This window comes from Octopus bimaculoides, chromosome 2 (genome assembly GCF_046866305.1).
Source record: "Octopus bimaculoides isolate indiv1 chromosome 2, ASM4686630v1, whole genome shotgun sequence".
Classification (NCBI taxonomy): domain Eukaryota; kingdom Metazoa; phylum Mollusca; class Cephalopoda; order Octopoda; family Octopodidae; genus Octopus; species Octopus bimaculoides.
Genome location: NC_142929.1, coordinates 87,859,996 through 87,881,046, shown reverse-complemented (window position 1 = coordinate 87,881,046; position 21,051 = coordinate 87,859,996). Strand labels below are relative to the sequence as shown.

The following is a 21,051-nucleotide window of genomic DNA, read 5'->3' as shown; positions in this document are numbered from 1 at the left end:
TTCATTAACAATTTGCATTTAATGTATCTTTCATTTGCTGCCCATCAAACTCAAGGTGCAATCTCAGGTATACACTAGCAAGAGTTAAGCAATGTTCATTTCTCAAGTGAAAAAGCTGGTATTTGTCTCACTGTACAATTATAAACTCTAAAACCCACCTGGACACTTTGAAGAAGTTACTTACTCATATGACCATCCATAACTGCACTATATTCTAACAAATAGTGCACTGTGACATTCTGAAAAACGTATGAAAGACTAGTTTAGATTTGATATTACATTATTATATAAAAGATTATCATCAGCTAACTTTGAACTGGTTAGAAAATACATGGATCATTAAAAAAAAGAAAATTGCAGGTATCAATATTGATTTAAGAGATTTTGGACATAAGCAATAACACCAGATTACTACTAAAAATTTAATTGAAAGTATTCTGACTATAATGCAGATGTATTAAAAGCAAAGGAGCATCACACCAAGTATTGAAATGTATAATATTGATATTTGTATTTTTGCATATTTTCAAATTATCTACTTAGTCAATTATAAAATACACTCACTGTTCCCCTTTGTTATCTACATCATTAGTAAAACATCATTAGTAAAACCATATTTTTATCAGTATATTCAAACTTTTGACCAGTACTGTAGGCATCACTGGACAATGTTTTTCCATTGCTGAATTTAGAGATTCAGATTTTATACCTAGCATGTGTTTGCAATATTTTATTGCTTCAAATATCATTTGAACATTTTCATGTTGCTCATATCATTTCCAATTTGTGTTTTTAAAAGAATTTGAAAATTACTAAAAATGCATAATCTATTGATATTTAAATATGAAATTTTAAATTAATATTTTAAAAAAAGTGAGACATAAAGAGAACTAAAATTAGGTTCAACAATACTTTTGATGAAAGAAAATAAATGCAACAGGTATCATTATATCCTTGTTAAAACTCATAAACTGGTTGTTTGTGTTTACATTTGATAGCTGGCAGTAGTTTTATAATACAGTAACAATATCAAATACCAGTGATTTTATTAGTTTTCCTTCAGTAGTTTTGAGACAATAGTATTTTATAAGAGTATAAATTTATTTCAGTCAGATTTCAGAAAGACGTTTCTGAAGATCATTAATTTTCAAATCTTTCAGATGATTTAGATATTCTAAACGTTGAATCTTTTCTTGTAGAATCTGAAAATACAAAAACAAGTAGTTTATACCGGATTGAAATCTGTTTAATAGCTTTTGGTATGCATCCCAAATAATGAAAGTGCCTTTATACAATTATTTTGCTCGTGGAAGGATTTAATTCCAATGCTACATTTTTGTGTAAAGCAATTAAGAATATGAAGACAGGGAAAGCCCCCGGCCCATCAGGAATCACTGCAGAGATGCTCAAAATATCTGGCAGTGTTGGCTACAGCCTAGTCACCCGTATTACGACCCAGGTAATACACGAAGGAGTCATACCCAATGACTGGTGTAGCAGCACCATAGTAAACTGCTACAAAGGTAAAGGTGACGTTTTAGATACTAATAATTACAGAGGCATCAAGCTGTTAGATCAGGTTATGAAAGTTACGGAGAGGGTCATAGCCCAACTAATTAGGGAGCAAATCAATTTAGATGAGATGCAGTTTGGTTTCGTGCCAGGTAAAAGCACCACTGATGCCATATTTCTAGTGAGACAGCTGCAGGAGAAATATCTAGCCAAGGATAAACCTCTGTACCTGGCCTTCGTTGACATGGAGAAAGCCTTTGACAGGGTCCCCCGATCCCTTATCTGGTGGTCAATGAGGAAACTTGGGATAGAAGAATGGTTAGTGAGAGCTGTGCGAGCCATGTACAGAGATGCTGTCAGTAAGGTGAAGGTTGGAAATGAGTACAGTAATGAATTCCGGGTAGAGGTAGGGGTCCACCAAGGTTCCGTCCTCAGCCCCCTCCTATTTATCATAGTCCTCCAGGCGATCACAGAGGAATTGAAGACAGGTTGCCCCTGGGAGCTCCTCTATGCTGATGACCTTGCACTAATTGCACAGTCACTATCAGAACTAGAGGAGAAGTTTAAGGTGTGGAAGCAAGGACTAGAATCGAAGGGCCTTAGAGTCAACCTAGCAAAAACCAAAATCCTAATAAGTAGGAAGGTAGATAAAACACAAACCCCTTCAGGTAGATGGCCCTGCTCAGTATGCAGTAAAGGAGTAGGTAGTAACTCTATAAGATGTACCCGGTGCAAGCTATGGACACATAAGAGGTGCAGCAATATCAAAGGCAGATTAACTACAAAGTTAGTTTTTGTATGTGGCAGATGTTCAGGTGCAATAAACACTGTAAACAAACAGGAAACAACTTCTATCTCATTCCAGGGAGAAAAACTAGAGGTAGTTGATAGCTTCCGCTATCTGGGTGACCAAGTTAGTAGTGGGGGTGGGTGCGCTGAAAGTGTAACTGCTAGAATAAGAATAGCCTGGGCCAAGTTTAGAGAGCTCTTACCTCTGGTGGCGACAAAGGGACTCTCACTCAGGGTAAAAGGCAGACTGTATGACGCATGTTTACGAACAGCCATGCTACATGGACGTGAAACATGGGCTGTGACTGCTGAGGACATGCGTAAGCTTGCAAGGAATGACGCCAGTATGCTCCGCTGGATGTGTAATGTAAATGTGCATACCCGTCAGAGTGTAAGTATCTTGAGAGAAAAGCTGAACATAAGAAGTGTCAGTAGTGGTGTGCAAGAGAGACGATTGCGCTGGTTTGGACATGTGGTGAGAATGAATGAGGATAGCTGTATGAAAAAGTGCCACTCCCTAACAGTTGAGGGAACCCGTGGAAGAGGTAGGCCCAGGAAGACCTGGACTGAGGTGGTGAGGCAAGACCTTCGAACATTGGGCCTCACCAAGGCGATGACTACTGACCGAGACCTTTGGAAATGTGCTGTGCGTGAGAAGACCCAGCAAGCCAAGTGAGATCATTGCCAGTGCCCCTGGACTGGCTCTTGTGCAGGTGGCACATAAGATGTACCATCCTGAGCGTGACCGTTGCCAGTACCGCCTGACTGGCCTTGTAGGGTTTTCAAGCGAGATCGTTGCCAGTGCCCCTGGACTGGCTCTTGTGCGGGTGGCACATAAAAGACACCATTTCGAGCGTGGCCGTTTTCGTGCGGGTGACACGTAAAAGCACCCACTACACTCTCTGAGTGGTTGGTGTTAGGAAGGGCATCCAGCTGTAGAAACTCTGCCAAATTAGATTGGAGCCTGGTGTAGCCATCCGGTTGCACCAGTCCTCAGTCAAATCGTCCAACCCATGCTAGCATGGAAAGCGGACGTTAAACGATGATGATACAGGCATCAGCAACCATAGACCTTCACCCACTTCTGTCTATCAAATAACTTAGCACAATGAACCTATAAAACCCAAATTAACCTTTGTTTTACTGCTGCTGATAGTAGAGAATTATACTTCTCCATGGTGTTTGTTACTATATTCAGATAAACTGCAGCTATATTTTATTATACTGATATGAAAAATCAAACAACCCACTTATGAATCTATACATTGATGAATTTCTATACACAAATTTAAATGCTTTCATAAAATTGGTCAAATTTTTCTGGAACTATTGAACTATTTGGAACTAGAGCTAAGTATTTTACAGATTCACCTAAAAATAATACATATAATTAAAGATTTTCTCAAAACTACAGAAAAGAAAAAGCGATTCAGAATGATGCTCCCATATATATATATATATATATATATATACACACATCATGTTTCTTTTTGTTAACATTTTAAATCAGCACTTTTCTATGCTGCTACAGATTGAATAAAGGAATAAATTTTCTATACAACTTATTACCAATCATCTCCATTTCTTGTGATCTCTTCTATTAGACCAAATGTTAGGAATATGACCCCATCACTTCTTCCTGTTATGAGAATCACTAACAGCAAATAGTTTTTCATCCAACTTTCATCATTCATTTACATCTATGTACAGTTGTATCTGCTCATCTACTTTCACAGCTTACTTATGCTCAAACTATTTATAAATTATCACTAACTTTAATATATCCCAATGGATCTTCTAAAAGTTGCCTTACTATTAAATAAAGTAGAACATTAATTTAAATGCAGAACCGTCTGTTTGATTAATTAATTAAAAGGAGTTTAAAGGGTTTATCCTACATAGGCTACTTTATTTTTCATTTCTTTCAAGGTCAATAAAATAACTGTAGTGGCGCGAAATTATGGCCGCCATTAAGGAAGTACAATCTACACATGTGCAAGGGACTTGCCTTCCCGGAAGCCCCTCGAGTGCACATGCATAGTAAACCAGTACTTAAAGCGCTTCGCACGTTTTCTCAGCCTCTTTAGCATGATGCCTTCTATGTGACAACAACGAAGCTCTTAATCTCAAGATGCTGATTACAGGTTAACCAGGGGCTACCAGGCTGTATGACACAGGATTTGTAAAGCCAAGCATTACCAAAATAAAACTTATTTTTATTATGTTGTTAATTGTTCTACTGTTTCCTAATAAATAATTTTATTAAAAGGTGATAGAGAGAGAGACTAATGTCTCTATGTTACTATCAACCTTTTATACTGGTGACCCCAAGTACAGAATACGGAATTTTCTCGTTTGAAACTGGAACCAAGTAGACAGAACCCAGCCGCTTGTCACACTTTCTCTCTCACAACTCGTCAACCGGGAAGAGATGATGATAAAAAAATTTGTCACGATGACAACGCCTGCCTCGATAAAATCTCCATTTTCTGTCACTCGCATCAGTCCGTGAAGAGAAGAAGAAAGAAACAGTGATAAACAACTGCTGCAAATCCACATGGTGTCAATTGTGCTACAATACTTCAACACTATCATTAAAATATAACAGACACACACACATTTAATTTCTCTCTCCTGTCCTGGTAATATTTTTCTTGCAGACAAAATACGAGAAGGTTGGTGAAAACTTTTTCCTGCATGCAGTACAATCTACACACGCACACAGAAAAAAAAAACAAAAGCAAACACCATTGTTTTTTTGTTTTATGAAAATTTTTTTTTCTCTCTCTCTCTCTAATGCACACTATTGTTTCCACACACAACACATGAACAAAAAACAAATATTTTTTTTGTTTTTTATCATCGGCTTTGTTTTTTGTTTGGTGTCCTCATATCGAGAGAATTTTATTCATTGTTCCTTTTCATTCCTTTTCACTTTGATGGAATCATTCTCGAACAAATATGTCGTCACACATGTTACCTCCATTCACTGGTGATGCGCTCTTATGGTTCACTCAATTAGAAGCTCACTTTGATGCATATGGAATTTCTCCGTCGAATCAACTGAAATTCTTCTATTGTAGTTTACCAACACAGCTTGCAACATCTGCCAGAGATCTAGTTACATCCCTGAACCCAGATGCCAATTATGCGTCTGTAAAGGCAGAAATTTTGCAACGCAACACAAAGTCTGCCAAAAGTAGATTTAATGAGCTGATGGCTGATGAAGAGTTAGGTGACAGGACACCTTCAGAATTTTTACGCCATCTTAGGGAGTTGAGCAGTGAGAAGATTGACACCCTTCTCCTTCATAAGATTTTTTCTCTCGTTTACCATCTCACGTGCGTACAAATTTGGCAATGGCGCTTGATGCCAACACGGTTGATCAAGTCGCCACCATGGCAGACAAGATTCTTGAATTTTCCGCTCAGCCTGCACACAGTGCCTGTCTCTCTTCTGATGATTTTGCTGACAAACTGGAGAAACTTACGTGTCGGATGAATGATCTGTGCCATTCTAAGCGGTCTTTTTCACGCTCACGTAGCAGATCTCGTAGTCATTCAACTTCTAGGACACAACCTGGTATGTGCTGGTATCATACGAAATTCGCTGAAAAGGCACACAAGTGCATCCAGCCATGCTCCTTTAAAGTTTTGGAAAACTTCCAAGAAATTGAGCCCGTCTGTTTCTTCCTCTACACCTACCTTTCATCGTGCAATTTTTGTCCAGGACCAAGTGTCAAAGAAGTCCTTCATGATTGACACTGGATCGTGCTGTAGTATTTGGCCTCTTCATTTTACTAGTGACAAACCTAAGCGTTCGCTTATAGTGTTGCATGCAATTGATTCCTCTCCGATAAATACATTTGGTCAGTTTTCTCTATGCCTAGACATTGGTCTTCATAGAGATTTTCAATGGGTTTTTGTCATAGCTGACATTCCGCATCCTATTTTGGGTGCAGACTTTTTAAATCATTTTAACATGTTGGCAGATGTTCAGCGTCAGAGGCTTGTCGACAGTTCAACTATTGCCACTGCTGGGGATGTTTCTCATTCGCTTCTAGCTTCCTTTCCCGAGCTGATGGACATAACTTTTAAGTCAGCAAAGCCTGCTCATTCCACCTTCCATTATTTCAAAACAACTGGGCCGCCTGTTTTTTCGCATCCACGACGTCTGGCACCAGACCGCCTTAAGACGGCTAAGGCCAAGTTTGAACACATGCTTCAACTCGGCCTCATACGGCCCTCCACCAGCCCATGGGCATCTCCCCTTCATTTGGCATGAAAAGGTGATTCTGATTTTCGTCTGGTGGGGGACTATCGGCGACTCAATGCTGTAACGGTCCCAGATTGTTATTCAATTAGGAATTTTCAGGATTTTTCAGCAAATCTACACAGTTGCACTATCTTTTCCAAGATTGATCTGGTTCGGGCTTATCACCAGATTCCAGTTAATCCAGAGGACATTCCCAAAACTGCCATCACTACTCCTTTTGGCTGTTTTGAATTTCTTTTTATGAGCTTCGGTCTGAGGAATGCGACAAGCACTTTCCAAAGATTTATAGATGAAGTTGTTTGTGGGCTTAATTTTGTATTCGCCTATGTCGATGACATACTCATCGCTAGTGATACAAAAGAGAATCATCTCCACCATTTGTCGCGACTTTTTCAGCAACTCCGCGCATATAATGTGAAGATAAACCCCGATAAATGTGTTTTCGGGCAGCCCTCCCTGGAATTTCTGGGGCACTATATTGATTCTAATGGGATCAAGCCTCTTCCTGCTAAGGTCGATGCCATTCAATGCATTGCCCCTCCAACTTCTTTGCGACAACTTCGCCATTTTTTAGGCATGGTCAACTTCTACAGAAGATTTATAGACTGGTGTGCAGACAAGGTTACTACAAGGCCATTCTAAGAAGGATGCTCAACTAACTCTTTCAGCTGAGGCATTGTCTGCCTTTGAGTCAGTGAAACAGGAACTATCCTCCATTCCTGTTCTTGCACATCCGGCTCCTGATGCTCCGCTCTCTTTATCTGTGGATGCTTCAGATTCTGCGGTTGGTGCTGTTTTGCAGCACACCATAGATAATCAACCACAACCTTTGGCTTTCTTTTCTTGCCAATTGCAGCTTGCCGAACGCAGGTATAGTACGTCTGATCGTGAGTTATTAGCAATCTATCTGTCGGTTCGGCATTTTCAGCACCAGCTTGACGGACGGGAGTTTGTGATTTATACTGATCACAAACCCCTTACGTTCACTCTGTCTTCTAAAACAGACAAACTCTCTCCTCGTGCTTTCCGTCACCTGGACTATATTTCACAGTTTACAGGTGATATTCGTCATGTGCCAGGGAAGGAGAACATCCCTGCTAATGCTCTCTCGAGACTCCCTGTCAGTTCTATTTCCTCTCCTGCAACAATTGATTTACTTGCTATTTCGCAGGACCAACCTCTTTTGTCGATGTTAGATTTAACTTCACCAAAATTCAACAATTGTAAATTTGCCTATCTTCCAATCCCTTTATCAGAAGGCTCTATATTGTGTGACACATCCACCGGTTCTCCTAGGCCTTTAGTACCTGAGAACCATCAACGTTCTGTTTTTGATGCCCTTCATTCCTTGTCACATCCGAGCATCTCTGCAACAGTAAAGCTTGTCACTGCTCGGTTTTTCTGGCCCAACATGCGGCGATCAATTAACACTTGGGCACGCTCTTGCATGAAGTGCCAGAGTGTGAAAGTCCATAGGCATGTTCGTGCCCCTCTTGGACAATTTCCTTCTCCAGAGGCCCGTTTACGCCATGTTCACCTTGATGGCCTGTGAGTCGCGGATTCTCATATCTCTTAACTAGTGTTGATCGTTTCTCCCGCTGGCCAAAAGCCATTCCTATAGCAGATATTTCTTCTGAGACTGTTGCACAAGCTTTCGTTTCTGGCTGGGTTTCTAGGTTCGGCGTACCGTCCAGCCTGACCATGGATCGTGGTCGACAATTTGAAGCAGCATTATTTCATGAGTTATCATGAATCCTGGGGGTGCATCATATACACACCACCAGCTACCATCCCGCTTCTAATGGGATGGTGGAGCGTTTTCATAGGCAACTAAAGGCCGCATTGTGCGCCTCACCCAATCCGCAGTCATGGACTGAATTTCTTCCTGTTGTCCTACTTGGATGCTGGACTGCAGTTAAAGCAGACCTTGGTTTTTCTGCAGTGGAATTATTGTATGGTACCACACTGGCATTGCCTGGTACAATGTTGGTACCAGACAAATTACAGCCTCCAAATCCAGTGTCCTATGTCACTCGATTACAAGATTATTTTTCTAACCTTCCTACTATGAGTCCCTGGCAACAATCTCCACCTTCTAAAGTGCCATCAGAAATTGATTCTTGGTCACGTGTATTTGTTAGGGATGATTCTGTCAGAGGACCCCTGGTTTCTCCTTATAAAGGACCCTTTTGTGTGCTCCCTCGCACACCCAAATTTTTTTAAATAGACGCTAATGGTTCTACGGAGACCGTGTCTGTCAACCGTCTGAAGAAAGCATATTTTGATAAAACTACATCTTCCGTTGACAATACTGACATGCCCCCCTTTCAACCTTTACATACACCTTTGTCAACACCATCACCAATGCATACACCATTATCAACACCATCACCATCACCAACACATACACCTGTGAAAACTCCACCTTCGTCGTTGAGAACTACCACAAGTGAACCCTGTGTCACTAGGTCTGGCTTTACAGTGCACTGGCCAAAGAAACTCCAAGATAATTTATATTTGACTGCATTGTATATTATTGCATTTTCAGCATTCCTTTTGTAAAAAAGGCTCAAACTGTGTTTTTCCCTATTAGTGCTCATAGAAATTTCTTGTGTCACTGCATCAATCACAAGCAATAAAGGAACTGCAGTGACGTAAGCAAAAAAAAATTTTTTTTTACAGCCAACAACACTTACCAAGCTGAACTTGACTTGTGCCGCTGGAATATTATTTTCCATGTGCATTGTATTACATTTTGGGTATTTCCATTCTCTGTATTAACAAATTCTTTTTCATTTTCATTGTGTATCTACAGCCGCATCTTGTTTCAGACGGCCACTACAATCTCTTCTTTGTGTGTGCTACGTACTCGGGGGGGGGGGGGGGGGGGGGCATTGTACTGGTGCGAAATTATGGCCGCTATTAAGGAAGTACAATCTACGCATGCGCAAGGGACTTGCCTTCCCGGAAGCCCCTTGAGTGCACATGCGTAGTAAACCAGTACTTAAAGCGCTTCGCACGTTTTCTAAGCCTCTTTAGCATGATGCCTTCTATGTGACAACAACTTGCTCCTCAACGAAGCTCTTAATCTCAAGATGCTGATTACAGGTTAACCAGCGGCTACCAGGCTGTATGACACAGGATTTGTAAAGCCAAACATCACCAAAATAAAACTTATTTTTATTATGTTGTTAATTGTTCTACTTATTTCCTAATAATTATTTTGTTAGAAGGTGATAGAGAGAGACTAATGTCTCTATGTTACTATCAACCTTTTACATAACTATTGATAAACTGCAGAAATGAATAGTTAGACTCTATATTTGATAATGTAAGAGACTATCTGGTTTCAAAAATTATTTTCTTCATCTATTTCTAATGATAGTCTTTTTTTAAAGTTGCTGGAATTTTAGAACAAAACACCTACCTCTACAGTTGATTGCATTCAACTACTTCCAACAAAATTCTGTGTAATTAAAAGAATTCATTTCTTGAATGCTCTTACATATGAGGTCTTCTTTGTCAAACTATCTGATGTTCCAAGTTACAGTAGAATATAATGCATCATTGAGTGATCAATAATACATGACTACATGTAATATTGACCACTCACTGATGAAGTAGGTAGGAATAGACAGCAAAATGATGTGGTTTGCCCAGAAATATAATACAATGATCATCACCTTAACCTTCCAATTACTCCACTAATTAAAGCTAAAATTGTACAACAAATGTATGACTGAAATATGAAGTTGCTATGGCTACTCTTAAGATTAATCTTGTCAGGATACAAATGACAACAAAATAATATAATCTGTAACAAAGAATATGAAATCCAGACCTTAATAGTTTCATCTTTTGCCAGAGACTCTTTCTGTTTTTCTTCCAGTTGTGAAATACTAATGGGATCATTCTTGAATACAAAAGGTTTCTGGATAGCTTGACTATAAAGACAGAAAAAAAATGATTCAATTTAAAACCTACCAAGCATTATAAGATATTAGAAGGAAATTGTAATAAATCAGAATTTTATAACTCTATGCTTGAATGATGACTACAATGGCAACTCTTTATTTCAGACAAGTAAAATTAAGCTAAGTTTGAGAAAACACTTTTTTTTTTAATTATACACTTACAAAGGAAAGCTAAAAGAATATTTGAAGTTTGATCCTGCATTAGCTGTTATACAAAAATTTCCATCATACACCATATTAATTAAACTGTTCTGTATAATATATCACTGCAGAGAATATACAGATTTGCTAATCAAAGTATCACATTTCTGGATTTCATTAAACTCCAGTGAAGTCAGAACATATATAATCTCTCAGTTAGACAAGATAACATTTGGCAATATATGCTTAATACACAGAGTACAAGGATAATTACATATACACTATGATTCCATGAGATCCAAATGCATAGAAATCAAGATGCTTTAATTACACTGGTTAACAGCCAATTTGTATCAGGGATATTATGTGGTGTTTTAGATGTAGTTTTGTCTGCAGATTTCAAAAATGTAATTGGTTTCCTTCTTTCAGGCACAGTTTTTCTGATGAGATAAGAGAGGTATATAACTCCCATCAGCAGTATCGCTACAGGTAAACATCTTATACAGGTAAATTCTGCCTTCTGTTTTATAACTATTTGTATTCATTTTGTAATTTTATGTTTTCATAATCTTTTCTTTTAATAAATTTTACTTCCTGTTTAAGGTGCCAACTCATCATCATCATCAAATTCTACTCAGGATGTCAAGGCATTGCAAGAACAGTCCTGATATATTTTGTCTTGTTGTGGTTCATTTACCACCAAAGTTGAGCAACGTGTCATCACAAATGAAATCAAGAAGGTCTACCAGTTATACTTGGCTGCTCTCTCGAGGATCAAGATAAGAGTTGGGCCCTGCACATCATCTGCAAATGGACTAAGGGATTGGCTAAATAAGAGGAAGAGAGCAATGCCATTTGCAACACCTATGATATGGAGAGAGCCAAAGGATCATTTCATGGGCTGTTATTTCTGCAACATTAATGTATGTGGGTTTACTGTAAAGACCAAACATAAGATTGTGTATCCCAACTTGGAATCAGCAAGAAGACCAGTACCACACAACGATGATGATCTTCCTATTCCAATACCACCAGAAAATGGCCTTCAAATGTCTGACGAAGATGTATTTCCTGAAGAAAATACTACTGCTGTGGAAGACACTGAAGTGGATGCAGATTTCACGATTGAAAATGAAGACGTACCACAGAAATTTTCTCAAGGAGAGTTAAATGATTTAGTCAGAGACTTGTCATTGTCGAAGGATAAAGCTGAACTATTAGCAACTTGCCTACAAGAAAAGTGTCTGCTTAAGAAAGATGTTTGTATTACTCATTTCAGGAAGAGAAATAGGGATCTGACTTCATGCTTCTCTGTTGATGGACCACTTTGTTTCAGTAATAACACTGATGAGTTATTTCGCTGCTTGTTCCAAGAGCATATTCCAGCTGAATGGCACTTATTCATTGATTCATCTAAGAGAAGCCTCAAGGTAGTACTACTACACAACAACAAGAAACCACCCATTCCCATAGGACATTCAGTGCACATGAAGGAGTGTTATGAAAACATGCAAGTACTCCTCAATGCCATAAAGTATACCAACTACAGCTGGAAAATCTGTGGAGACTTGAAAGTGATTGGAATGTTGATGGGAATGCAATCCAGGTTCACAAAATATTGTTGCTTTTTATGCCTGTGGGATAGTCGCGCAACTAACAAGCACTATGTGCAATCAGAGTGGCCTTTGCCAGGAGTTTCTAGCGTCCAGAGTAAGCCACTTTTAAACCCAGAAGATGTTATTCTTCCCCCTCTTCACATAAAGCTTGGCTTCATGAAACAATTCGTGAAGACACTTGCCTGGAAAAGTTCAAAAGGTTTTGAATACGTGAAGGCCAAATTTCCAAAAATCACCGAGGTAAAACTAAAGGAGGGCGTATTCATAGGTCCGCAGATAAAAGAACTCTTGAAGGACAACTACTTCCTCACAGCACTTGATGAGATTGAGCTTAAAGCCTGGGAATCTTTCAAATGCCTCTGTGAAAATATCCCAGGCCACAAGAGATCTCTAGAGTTTAGAAATGGAGTGAAATGTCTTCTAGACTCCTATGCTGCAATGGGCTGTCGGATGTCACCAAAAGTCCATTTCCTTGATTCACATCTGGACTTTTTTGCAGAGAACCTTGGAGCAGTGTCTGATGAGCAAGGGGAACGCTTTCATCAAGATATTGCTTCGATGGAACAACGGTATCAAAGATTTTGGAATGTAGGTATGTTAACTGACTACTGTTGGATGTTCTACAGGGATGAACCAGAAACAAAACACCATAGAAAGTCCAAATCCCAAAGATTTTAAGTTGTTATGCATTCGAGTGTATTCTAACTTATTTGTACACAATAATTTTAATTTTGTACAATAAAAAGCCATGAAATTATTGTATCTTGTATTCATTATACTTTATATAGACATGCTTTACGTATCCTATAAGTTAAAACAGCAGGTATCATTAACATGAAAATGTGACCTGATAGAGGAAATCGGACTTCAGATTCATAATCAGCATCGAAAATTAACCCAGAAAAGTCAATTAGCAACTCTGATGATTAAAAAAGTTTCATTTTGGTGACCAGTGTTATCAAACCCATAGTTTCAATAGGTTTTAATCACACAATTATTTCACAGCTTGGCAAGAAATACATTCTGATATGAAATTAATTCTTTTGTTTATGGTATACACACTTGCTCTTTAGTTTCAGTCATTGTACTGTGGCTAAGCTGGGACCCTTGAAGGGTTTAGTCAAACAAATTGATCACAGCAATTCAATTTTTCAAGTTTGGCACTTATATTGGTCTCTTTTATTGACTCAGTAAGCTACAGGGACATAAGCAAGTTAAATAATCAAAATACTTTGTATCAAGTCAAACCCATGATAAAAAAAAAGTCAATGAATTTTCAGGAATATGAAAATAATTATTTAAAAGGTTCTTGTATTTTGCTGATTTTTAATTCTATTCAAGTCTTAAAACTTGTATTTAAGATCTAATAGAAAGTGTGATATAAGGGAAATAATTCTTATAAAATTTAAAAGGGAAATAATTTTACATTGCTTAGTCACTCACCTTTTCACTGTCTTTTTATTTCTACGGTATAAAAATGGTTCACCTGTGTATATACAAATATACAAGATGTAAAAATATATAAGAGAACACAAATATTTGTCTGGAAAGGTTAGACTATAAATTCTTTAAACTACACAGAATTTTGCTGGAAGTAGTTGGATGCAATCAACTGTGGAGGTAGGTATTTTGTTTTAAAATTCCAGCCACTTTAAAAAAGTTCATTCAGACTATCATTAGAAATAGATGAAGAAAATTATGAAGAAACTAATGCAGAATATTTGCATATAAAAATCCACCAATAGTTAGCAGAGATCCATATGTCAAAACCTGAAGTAAAATTAAGCAAGCTTTCACAAATTCATTAGGAAAACAACTTTCACCATGCAAGCTAAGTACTAACATTTTGCCAACCTAAGCAAGCAATACTTTAAATTCTATCAAATAAATTATACATCTAAATGGATAAGCTCTTGATATTATGAGTATAATTTTCTGTGTTGTTAACATTTTAGAGCTTATATTTCAACACAACATTTTGATTAGTTCAATCTCAAGTCATTAACAAGTATCCTATTCATGGATATGTACATCACAATTTAAGCTAGAAACTTCATTTTTAAACTGAAGGTAGTAATGTACTTATCCACTATCCTGCACCTACATAAATACCTCAATATAGAAATCTAAAATAAGCAGATCAAATCAAATATGAAGCAATTTTGTAGTAATTTAATCAATGGATTTGATGGTAAGATTAAATGAAGTACAGTGTGTAATTACAAAGATACTATCTTACATGTCCTATACTATAAAAACCTGTAGTTTCTTTTACAGGCCATCCCAAACAAGATGTGAATTACATTATTGGGTAAAAAAAGAAATGTCCAATATTGTGAAAAGGTGTATTTCAAAGTTATTTACACTACTTATAACATATTGTAATATTAAAATAATATAACCAGTTTATATGATGTAGTGATGTATGAAGAAAAATGAATAACATATCAAACATTTCAAAATAAAATGTATTACAAATAAAATTTACATGAAATAATTTTATTTGGAAAAAGGTTCAAAGACTACTTATGCATTACGTGTATTTCCAGGTAGTCAAGAGTTCCATTTTCTAAGATAATGCTTCTTATTTTTAAACAAAGAGACTGGAACAATCAGTCTACACCAATTTTAATTCCAGTTTAACCTTATCATTTCAATTATTTTTTATCTCATGGAATTTCTGGTGACAATCAACCAGTAGAGGGACCACGATCAATAACATGGTCTCTGTCAGGGTGCCTTGTCTTTGGATGCTCTACATGAAGACAGTCTTCAGCAATAGGATATAAGGAATAGAAGCAATGTCTTGATAGCTAAGACTGCTTCATAATTGACAGGATGGACAGACGTTATTAGTCCATGTCCATCCACATTTCATGTGATGTTCTAAGAGCCTATGCCCTGGTAAACTACTTTAGCTGGTAAGTAAAAGCTTGAGAGGAATGGTGTTAACATGGCATCATTAACAAAATGACTTCCTTGATGAACTCACCAGCCAGGGCAGAAAAAGTTCTCTCACTGAACTGTAATGACCTCATGTTCATGACAAAGACAAGTAACTTTACTGGAAAGAATCTGCTGGGGTTACACCTGGAGAAGGATGAGCTTTACCAGGTTTATATGCTGTATGATGAAGAAACCAAGAAATAAAAGAACCTTATACTAGGCCAGTCACAGCTTGGATTAACAATCATACCATCTGTTTTTTCCAATTGGATGTAATGACCCAACAAGAAAAAATTTGTGACAGTGAGTACATCAAAATTATCACAATTAATATAAGAACAAAAATGGAAAACTAAAAGAACACTTATGTAAGATAGAGAGTTACACGTGGCCCCTCCTTTGGGTTCTGTGAAACCTGATAGAAGAACACTCAGAAAGCATGTACACAACATTAGTGGAGACCAATCGTAAAAATGGTAAGGTCACTAGTCAACAAGTTCATCAAGAATGCTGTACTGGGATGTCAACCATTAACATGTAGGGCTGTGATTCTCAGCTTATGAGCCAAGCCCACATCACAGTGGCACAAGTTTACACACAAGAGACTATGATGATAAACATATTGAAGAATTCTACAAATAATTTCAAGAGATCATCAAAAAGACAAACAATAAAGGCATACAATTCATACAAAGTGTCTGGAGTGAAAAAAGTGGGAAGGAATGCATAGGATGAATGGAATCTTCCTTTCTCTCAACTTTACCCCATTGTTTTATTATTATTCTGCTACTCTTTCCAACTCTTATTTACCATCAACCACACCTCTAGCCTTGTTCACTACATACTATATCCAAATCTATCCTCATCTTGTCATCTTTTATTCACCCCATGCATTCTTGAAACTTCTACTCACCCACCCTTCTTGATCTTGTGTCCTCACACTCTCTCCTATTCACCTTCTTGTACCTTGAAGACACTCTGACACCTCATTACCACTATCTTTATCTCCTCCAGCTTCACTCCAATTGCTTCTATCCACCTTTATATATTGCCTTAACAGCAAGAAGCCTGTTCCTTTTCCTTCTATCATACTTTAACTTCTCAACATGTAGCATAAAGTCACCTCCTTTTCTACTAAGGGGATTCCTTAGGCTTTGAGTTACACCAGCATACTGGTGCTGGTACCATCATAAAAGCACCCACTACACTCTATAATGTGGTTGGCATTAAGAAAGATATTCAGCCATCTGAGTACAATGCAGCCCTATGACTCGTCATATCCTGTCAAATTGTCCAACCTATATCAGCACGGAGGACAAATGTTGAATGATGATGATGATAACTTGGGGGAAACTTTGCACCACTAGAATGCCAACCTTGAGATTGTTGTGATGATAGAGACATTAAAAGAGATTACTGATAAAAGAGGCTGTAAATTTCAATCATGGGTTATGAACATGATATTGGACACGTATGACAAAAAGAGGAAGCTAAAGAATGATAAAAACACAAAAAGAACAAAATATAAGATCAAAATCAGTAGAAAGGAAACCTGTAAAAAGCATAGACAGATGAACAATGTGAAGATATTGAAGACAGGCTTCCCCACAGCACAAGGAAGTTATTCCACCTGGTAAAAGACCTCACAAAATAAAACAAACCAAAAGTAAACACCATCAAAAAACAAAAATGGAAAAAACTTCACTGAGTAAGAGATAATGGAAAGGTGAACAGAATACACAAATCTTCCAATGAGACTGATAACTCAGTCATGTGAGAAGTTAAAGCCAATGTAAGATTGCTGGTAATGTATAGAGAAGAAGCCACAATAGATATCCTTATGACCATCTACAATACAATTTAGAAGACAGGTGAATAGCCAATAAATAACTTATGGTACTTTAGACTCAGGTGCTGATAATAAGGCTTCCCAGAAAGGTAAACATCAACTATGCTAGAATCACAGTACAGTTAATTGTACAATCCTACTGATTATACAATCATACAATCAGCAAGATCAGCCACGCAAACAAAGTTAGTAATCAGAATCAGCCTGAATAGACAGAGCTTAGGAACAAAACATCATAGCCAAGGAACAAGCAAGCTTCCATAAAGACAAAAGCACTTCATATCAACATCCTCTGTGAGAAATACTTCCAACACTAAAGTAAATTATACCATAATTTCATAAACTTCAAGAAGGGATTTGACAGAGACTGGAATGATGTTCTATGGACCACAATGCAGAAATTCAACATGAAGTAGAAAGTAATTTATACTAACCAAAGACTTTATGCCAATACAATCAGTGCAGTACTCACACCATAGTCAACATCAGAGGGAAGAACATCACAAGATTTGCAGATGACACTGATGGATGGCAAGAAGAGAGGAGGAATTGATTAAATTAGTGAACCACTTTAATAGTGCTTCCACACAGTTTAAAGTGGAAATCAGTGCTGAAGAAACCAGATTAGTGGCAAATGTCTACAGCGTCATCATAACAAACATCTCAGTAAAGGACTGAAACTTGAGATAGCATAGTATCTCAAATACCTAGGGGTAATTAGTAATTAAAAAGGATCAAACTCTGAAATTCTCAACAAAAATACACAGACAATGACCATATTAACCAAACTGAAGCTAATCTAGAAATACAAACATCTCTACATTCAGGATTGCTGTAACATAAAATTCTAATATGAAAAACATATTTTCTGTGGATTTCCATGTTCAATGATTTCTGTGTAACATGGAAGACAATGGAAAATAGGTTTTATGCAATGGAATTCTACATTTTGGCAAGATTTTCAGGAATACAGTGTTTCCATAACACAGGAAATGCCTGTACAGAGAAAGACAGAGGCACTGGAAATGGGATGCTACTGCAACAAATATCTCATACTTTGAATACACAAAACCATCCAGCATTAAATTAGACTCCATGATGACCTTCTCATAACAGTAAAGAAAAGAAAAAGAAAGAAAAAAACTGAGCTGATATGGCCACATAAGAATATCTGATGGCCTTGCAAAGACCATTCTTTAAGGAACCATGGAAGGAGAAAACAGGAAGGGAGGATATTGGAAAAGATATATGGACATCAAGGAATGGACAGAAAAATGTACACCATCAAGACAGATGTACAGTATATTATGAGAGTACCCTTTTGACTCCATTAAAAGTTTAGGGCCAATGCCAAACCTGTAAAATTAATGATTACTGGTAGTAATACAGATTAAACAGCTTTCAGAAGTAAATAAATATTCACAATAACTTATGATACTAACACCTAAGACTCAATTTACAAGCAAATTTCATAAAATTTTAGACAGAAATAATGAACACTTTTGATAAACTCACATGTACTTTGGTCAGCTTCAGGTTGATCACAATTTTGTGGTAATTGATTTTGAAATTCCTGTTCTGGAGGGTCTGACAGAGGAACTGCTTTTTGGTCAAGATTAAACTTCAAGTAGTTAGTGTTAGTCCATTCCTTATGATTAAATGTTTCTAATCGTGAACGCAAAAAAAGTAATACTTTTTCAATAGCATATGGCTTGCAATATGCAACAGCACAAATGACTTCATCTGAAAGTTCAAATTTCATCTTAGAAAAGACTCGCCTGTTATAAAAATAACAAAGTAAAATATAAATTGAAAATATTTTGGAATGCATCATTCTCAAAGTAAGAGGTAAATATTTTCTTTCTATGACAACTTTCAAGAGCCATTGGTTAAATATCTAATCTATTATTGATAGAATTAACATAAACAAACATAAATTGGCTGTGAAAACTAGTAATTAAACATCTAAAACAATTTTATTTTAGTAACTCAATGAAAGATTTCAAACATTTGTAATGAATTCCTTTTTTTTTTTATCAGATCTAAACATTCTAGAAATTTAATCATGTAGAATTAGAAGTAAGCAGCATTTTTAGGTGCCAATTTGTTGAAAATTTTAATTCATTATAAAAATTTACAGTATTGTTCTCTTTACTTTCATCTGAGCATCAAAAGCATTTTCTACATTTCCAAAACCAAACTTAATAAAGTTGTCGCCCTAAAATAAACAAACTATTTGTGTAGAATCTACAAGGGAATTTCCTCAACTACAATATTATCTTACTCACTGTGACAGTGGCAACATCACAGATAAATTAAAGAGAATAATAATTACTATTATTACAATGGAAGTTATGAATTTTTCTCTTACAAGCTCTAGAAATTACACTGTATTTTAATAAGATAGAATTGTGCAAAAACATCACCTTCCTAAAGGTTCACTTTTTTCCCTAACTTTACACTGAAGAAATTTAAAAGTGTTGAATATATGGTGAGCTATTTATCTGTTTGATTTCTTTTACAAATAGAAAGGGTGGTATATGATACTACCACACTCACTATGACAATGAAGACTTTACAGAAGAATTTTGTGTCAGAGAGACAAATTAAGCTAAGAAAACAGCAACAAGCATTTTAATGGTCATTTTTCCCCTGCAAAAACAGGAGTAAACCTAGCAGGTCCCATGATTATCTTTCCCATTTTACCCTATCCTCTCCATTCTTCTCACTAACTTCCTTACTCACATTTCTTCCACTATCATTTTTAACCATGCCTTTCTTTGTTTTCTCCTTTCTCTACTCCACCCATCCAGTTACTTTCATTCTTCCTCAGCTTGTGACCCAGCCATCTCATCCCATCTCTCTTTACACCTGCCACAAGTGGTCTTATGATGTTTCATTCATGCTGCTATTGTAGCTGGTGAAGTTAATGAATGAAAATATGTTTCTTGGCTGCATGAAGAACCAACTGAACAAATTCTCATGACAAACTAAGAGACTAAAAATTACATCATCATTATTATTACTATTATCATTATTAAAATGGTGAACTGGCAGAACTAATGGCACACCAAACAAAATGTTGAGTGACATTTCATTGAGTTCAAGTTCTGCCAAGGTCAACTCAGCCTTTCGTCCTTTCAGGGTCAATAAAATAAGTACCAGTCAATTACTGGAATCAATGTAATTGACCAGGCCTTGTACCTATAGTAGAAAGAATTATTATTATCTCATATGGACATTTAGAACAAATTTTATCATCCAATAGGTTCCATGTTTTAAGTGAAGATTTTGAGCAAAGCCCAAAAAGTAGTCAGAAATCTAATGAAAGTAAGACTCTGAAAACCACTTGCCCAAAAAAATCCATCACACTAGAGAATAAGTAGGTCATAAATTTATCTAAACTAAAACTTTTGCCTGACAATGTCTCAGTCTTGGAGCTTGAACTGAGTTTCTGCCCAAGTACTAAGAATAAACTAGTTCAAGGGCTATTTCAGTTTGTCTGCCGTCACAAGCCGAAGGAATATTTTTTTGAAAAAACTGGTAATGAGGACTCAGAAAACCCTATGCTTACTGAAAATGAAAATGATGATGATCAAATCTGGCATAATTAGATTGAAAAGAATCCCAATTGGTAGCCAGATAAAGTTCAGGATGGACATTCACAAGCACTATTGGAATTTCTCGAATCTTGTCAGATAGGCATTAGAGAAAGCCTTAAAACAATCTGATGTCTAGCTAATAACAATTCTATTGTTATTAAAATGGCAGGTAAGGGAGGCGCTATCATAATTATGAACAAAAGTGAGTATATTTTGGCTTGTGAAGAAGTTTTAAATGACAAAACTTCATATGAAGAATTACCTGTCGTTTCAAACTCCAATTACTGAGAGGAACTCGACAAAATAATTCTGGAAATGGAGGAAAACAATTTCATTAATAAGGCCAA

At 36.8% G+C, this 21,051-nt stretch overlaps 2 protein-coding genes across 3 annotated transcripts in view; one reads left to right on the top strand and one right to left on the bottom strand.

Moving 5' to 3' along the window:
• Positions 1-21,051, bottom strand: part of LOC106868008 (sperm flagella and cilia-associated protein 1) — a 44,782-nt gene continuing 23,731 nt past the window's right edge. Inside the window, exons 3-6 of one of the 2 annotated variants that reach the window (XM_014913105.3) lie at positions 18,618-18,880; positions 13,751-13,793; positions 10,418-10,520; positions 1-1,202 (exon numbers count right to left, since the gene is read on the bottom strand). In XM_014913105.3, the coding sequence (XP_014768591.1) occupies positions 1,110-1,202; positions 10,418-10,520; positions 13,751-13,793; positions 18,618-18,880 (502 nt within the window). In that variant the 3' untranslated portion in view covers positions 1-1,109. The remainder of the gene's footprint in view (positions 1,203-10,417; positions 10,521-13,750; positions 13,794-18,617; positions 18,881-21,051) is intronic. The other variant, XM_014913106.3, reaches the window with a different exon arrangement.
• On the top strand, positions 11,121-13,065 carry LOC149137145 (uncharacterized). Its single transcript, XM_089347122.1, has 2 exons — positions 11,121-11,197; positions 11,295-13,065. Exon 2 carries the CDS (start codon positions 11,540-11,542, stop codon positions 12,983-12,985), a length of 1,446 nt encoding a protein of 481 aa, XP_089203248.1. The 5' UTR covers positions 11,121-11,197; positions 11,295-11,539; the 3' UTR covers positions 12,986-13,065.

Excerpts from the sequence above, each read along its gene's own strand:
- LOC149137145 (XM_089347122.1), top strand. The coding sequence starts at position 11,540 with ATGCCATTTGCAACACCTATGATATGGAGAGAGCCAAAGGATCATTTC.